This window comes from Juglans regia, chromosome 3 (genome assembly GCF_001411555.2).
Source record: "Juglans regia cultivar Chandler chromosome 3, Walnut 2.0, whole genome shotgun sequence".
In the NCBI taxonomy this organism is placed as follows: domain Eukaryota; kingdom Viridiplantae; phylum Streptophyta; class Magnoliopsida; order Fagales; family Juglandaceae; genus Juglans; species Juglans regia.
Window position 1 is genome coordinate 34,999,458 of NC_049903.1, and position 5,014 is coordinate 35,004,471.

Here is a 5,014-nt window from a genome sequence, read left to right on the forward strand (position 1 = left end):
TTGGCAACCATTTAGATGTGCTATTAACACACTGGTACCTTGCTTCTTCGAATGGCATCCACAAAGTGATCCACAGTAATGGCATCTTGCCACTGGGTTCGCAATTTCACCAGAAATTTTGGTGAAATTCTCCCATGTCCACGACCTCTTTTTAGAAGGTCGGGGTGGTTGATCTTGCTCAATGGGCATCTCCTCCTCCTCGTTGAACATATCTTCATCCTCAGGAATTTTGGTAAAATGCTCCCATGTCCACGACCTCTTTTTAGAAGACCGTGGTGGTTGATCTTGCTCAATGGGCATCTCCTCTTCGTTGAAGATATCCTCATCCTCTATATCAACTGGGAGTGGGAGTCGACTACTCGCACAAGATGTAGCTGCCCTAGATGTGGCTTTAGGGGTGGAAGTACCCACCGATGTAGGAGTTGTAGCATTGGCATCCGCCACATCCCCTTGTGGACGATCATCTCCACTATGTCTAGGATCCATATCACAATCAATGAAGCTGAAAAAATTAAATTAGAAGCAAAAAATTAGTTTAAAAATGAACTAGGCTATTGTATTATACAATAGGACATGTATTATTGTATCATAATATATTATTGTATCGATGTATTATTACATTGAGGTTCGGTTGATGTGCGCTTGACTCAGACGAACCCATCCAGATGGGTTCGCTCGACGTGCGCTCGACGTGCGCTCGAGCAGAACCCATCCAGATGGGTTTGCTCGACGTGCGCTTGAGCAGAACCCATACAGAGAGGTTCGCTCGACGTGCGCTCGACGTGGCGCTCGAGCAGAATCCATATGGGTTTGCTCGACGTGCGCTCGAGTGCGCTCGAGTAGCCCATACAGAGAGGTTCGCTCGACGTCGACGCGCGCTCGAGCAGAATCCATACAGAGAGTTTCGCTCGACGTGCGCTCGACATATCGCTCGAGCAGAACTCATACAGAGAGGTTCGCTCGATGAGCGCTCGACGTAGCGCTCGAGCAGAACTCTTCCAGAGAGGTTCGCTTGACTTCCGCTCGACATATCGCTCGAGCCAATGTTCAATACAACGTGCGGTCGACTTGCGCTCGACACCTCGCTCGAGCGCAAGTCTTCAAAACAATGTAAAATTCATGTTTTGAGCGCCGTGTTGGGAACTATATTGAATATTCAATACACAAGAATCACAAGAATCACAACTGCTGGCTCCAATTCATAAGATACGTGCTTGAATTAAATTTAGGGCTCACCGTAGGTGGAAGCTGAACAGAGGAGCAACGAGGGACGGTGGCACGCTAGCAATAAAGACACAAGACGTGAGGACGGCTTCACAGTTCACTGGTTCAGTCACTGGGACGGGAGACGCGAGAGAGAAGTGAAGGAGGAAGAAGAAGTGAAGAAGGAAGAAGAAGAAGTGAAGAAGGAACGACGTATGAAGAAGCTCCTTCAAGAAGGAACTTCCGAAACGACGCCGTTCCATATTAAGTGGAACGGTGTCGTTCAATAATTTTTTTTAAACCCAGCTCCAAAACGACGTCGTTTTACAGCTGGGTTTAAAAAAAATTCGGAGTGGAGCTCCAACTCCGACTCCGAATAATTATTCGGAGCTACTCCGAATTCCGACTCCGAATTCCGACAACTCCGACTCCGTCGGAGTCGGCATCGGAGCGGAGGTCGGACGGAGTCGGAATTCTCGGAATTTTGCACACCCCTACTTTTACCTATAGAAAAAACTATGGTTTGCAATGAAGACAGCATGCCATTTTGGGTGCTTGCTGTCTGCCTCTTTTAGTTATCCTATTTAACATCTGGTTTTTATGTTAATGTGAAGATCTCATGGTCCACGGGTTCATTTTGTTGACAGGTAACTGATTTGTCTAGTAAGCATTGGTAGGCGTTTGCTTTTGATTCCTGGCAAGAATCACAGTATACTACTTATAAAAAAAAGAATCACAATAAATTAGGTGCATTGTGGTGCCCTTTTTGTAATTTTGTTACGTGTGGCTTTATGTGCGATTGTGTATGTGGTGATTGGTTCTTATTTGCTTGCCTGAACCAAGCTTTTTATGAAGTTTCATTCCCTTGCTCTGATGTTGTACTTTCTGCATCACACTGCTTATGTTTTCATCTTAACCCCTATCATGTCTACTTTTTGGTACAGTCCAGGAATCATGTTATTGATTTTCAATAGGATAAGCAGTCACGTCCCTCTCAAGATTTTATCAATAGAAGATGGCACAGTTCTCAAATCATTCAATCATCTACTTCATCGAAGCAAGAAGGTGGACTTCATAGAACAATTCAATGAGAAGCTTCTTGTTAAGCAAGAAAATGAAAACCTTCAGATTCTTGATGTAAGTCGTCGTCTCTTTTGGCATTGTCTAGCAGCCTCTGATTATCCTAACCTTTTAAATATCATTTCCCTTGAATGTAGGTTCGAAATGCTGAGCTGATGGAAGTTAGCAGAACTGAGTTCATGACTCCATCAGCATTTATCTTTCTGTATGAGAACCAGTTGTTCCTGACATTCAGGAATCGAACAGTTGCTGTTTGGAACTTTCGTGGGGAGCTTGTGACATCATTTGAGGATCACCTTTTATGGCATCCTGACTGCAATACAAATAACATATATATTACAAGTGATCAGGACCTTATCATATCTTACTGCAAGGCAGATTCTGACGATCATTGGATGGAAGGAAATGGTAATTATTTAAAGGTCCAATGATTGATGGCTATCGCTAGCCTTGCTTACGTGACCCTAATTTGTATGATTGCCTGTGGAACTTCTTTCGAAATCAAATCTGCCTTACCTTATAATTTTTCACATAGTGAACCCTAAATTAATAATTTTGTGGGGGAAAAAGGTACTGAATAAGGCAGTAACATATTACTTATACCCTAAAGCAGTCACATTCTGTTGAAGTCCATTTGAGTTCTGCTTTGTAGTATTGGCTGGAGAACCATGATGCATTTATTTCAGATTGGCCACAAGAATTGCTAATTGGTTTTGGTTAACTTGAGATCTAGAGTAATTATTCTTGGTTTACTAAACAAAATTTAGAATACATGGTTGCTTTGCTTTGGCTACCAGGTTTAATAAACGCTCATCTGATTAATTTGCGTAAGTATTTCTTGGGTAAGGTGGGATCGTTTCATTTCTGATGAATTTCGGTTGGTTTTGTTTTTGGCTAGTTATAACCCTAACAGCTGAATTTGAGTATATAATTATTTTTCTGCAACTGTGGCTTTTTACGGTCCATTTTGTGTAGTGGTTTGGCTGGTAGTTTGATCTGAATTCATGTTGAAGTCGGTCTTTTTCAATTTTTGTGATGTATGGCAAGGGTGTCGTACCCCAAGTATAGTATGAGGGAGTGGTGAATGGATACTAGATTGCTTTGAGGGAGAAATTCTTGTCCATTATGATGATTCCAAGTGGCTCTAATTGCAATATTTTGACTGGTCCATTTTGGGGTATGGGCCCAGATGTGCTTGGGCTTTTCTTTGGTTATTACAAAGGCCACAATATTATAGAAATTTTAGATATTCCTGCATCTGCAAGGTTGTGCATATTTTATAGAACTTAATTTCTTTGTTTATTTGAATTGTCAAGTGTTTATTTTCTTGAATAAGAACGATGGTGGGAGGTTTTATTCAATTTCTGCATTTGTTTCATAATAAAGCGCATGAAGATCACATCAGAGTTGTGGGTTTGTCACTATTTGATGCTTGAAGTTAGGTTATTTCACGAGGAGAATATTTTAGGTGGGTGGAATCAGAACTGTAGTCTCATTGTTTACTTTTGGATGCAGCTGGGTCTGTCAATATCAGTAACATCTTGACTGGGAAATGCCTGGCTAAAATAACTGCAAGCAGCAGCTGTCCCAAGGTCGATGAGTGCAGCAGCAGTGCAGGCAGCTCAAAACAGCCAGATCACTACAGGGTGAGGAGCACGGTTGCAGAGGCTCTGGAAGACATCACTGCCCTTTTCTATGACGAAGAAAGGAATGAGATTTATACGGGTAACCGGCATGGTCTGGTTCATGTGTGGTCTAACTGAAATTTAGATTGTTCATTAATTTGTTGTGGGCGCTATAAGATTGCTGCCAGAGGATTGGTTTTTCATTTGGCTCTGTATCATATATCAATCATCATGGGATAACGTAAGGGCACTGCCCTTTTTCACGAGGCTTTCAAAGTGATCTTGTATTGTATCATTTGATTTGTGTGGTTCTTATGAACAAGTATTTTGTAGATTGGCTTTTTTCGGGAATATAGGTAGCCTGATTGCGATGCGGTGATGTTTGTACAAAGCAAAATGCTAGTTTGTCCCATCATTTTGCCCTCTCACTTTGACTTCTTCTGTATTTAATTGTTTTTTTTACTTAATAATTAAGAAAGTGATTTTTTGTATATTGATGTATTTTTTTATTTCTTAAAAATATTTAAATATGTTAAAAAAATATGAAAAGAAAAATGAAAAGAAAATAAAAACAAACATTTGTGCTAGGCGGTCAAAGCTAGCGGCAGCCTAGCACAACTCTTGTTCAGATCTAGCAATTAACATGCAAGTCTTTGTTTGCTTTCCACGTGCGATTATATTTGTAGATGTTTGTTTGTCCAGGTGCGATCATATGTAAAAGCCAGTGCAAACTCATTTTCAAGGAAAATATATACTCCCTGCACCACAGGCAGTCAAGCTTTCCAATGACGCTACATTTCATATTAACAAATCACAATAATCGTTTCATTAGCCTTTATAGTCTCCTGTTTGACTTAAATTAAATCTCAGGTCGAATTATACCCAGAGAAGCATTTGATTTGCATGCCATTATTGACTTTTGGTGATTCGTCTGTGTGCTGAATTAATCGCTGCCACAACTAGTGCAAGGATTCTTAATTCTCCTGAGTAGAAGAAAGCACAAACCATTTGTTTCCAACCTATTTTATTTTGATTTACTGAAATTATCACATTTAATGCAAGGTTAATTTTTAAGGAAAGATTACTCTTAAGATCCCTGGGTTTCG

General features: G+C 40.7%; 1 protein-coding gene across 1 annotated transcript; it reads left to right on the plus strand.

Annotated features, from left to right (window-relative positions):
- The first annotated feature begins 2,112 nt into the window (after nucleotides 1-2,112).
- Nucleotides 2,113-4,282, plus strand: LOC118347893. Its single transcript, XM_035687990.1, has 3 exons — nucleotides 2,113-2,340; nucleotides 2,421-2,691; nucleotides 3,799-4,282. The coding sequence occupies exons 1-3, from the start codon at nucleotides 2,128-2,130 to the stop codon at nucleotides 4,044-4,046; spliced, it is 732 nt and encodes a 243-aa protein (XP_035543883.1). The 5' UTR covers nucleotides 2,113-2,127; the 3' UTR covers nucleotides 4,047-4,282.
- Nucleotides 4,283-5,014: the final 732 nt, after the last annotated feature.

Excerpts from the sequence above, each read along its gene's own strand:
- LOC118347893 (XM_035687990.1), top strand. The coding sequence starts at position 2,128 with ATGTCTACTTTTTGGTACAGTCCAGGAATCATGTTATTGATTTTCAAT. Across the intron at positions 2,341-2,420 it reads AAAACCTTCAGATTCTTGAT|GTTCGAAATGCTGAGCTGAT; the intron begins GTAAGTCGTCGT and ends CCTTGAATGTAG. Across the intron at positions 2,692-3,798 it reads TCATTGGATGGAAGGAAATG|CTGGGTCTGTCAATATCAGT; the intron begins GTAATTATTTAA and ends TTTTGGATGCAG.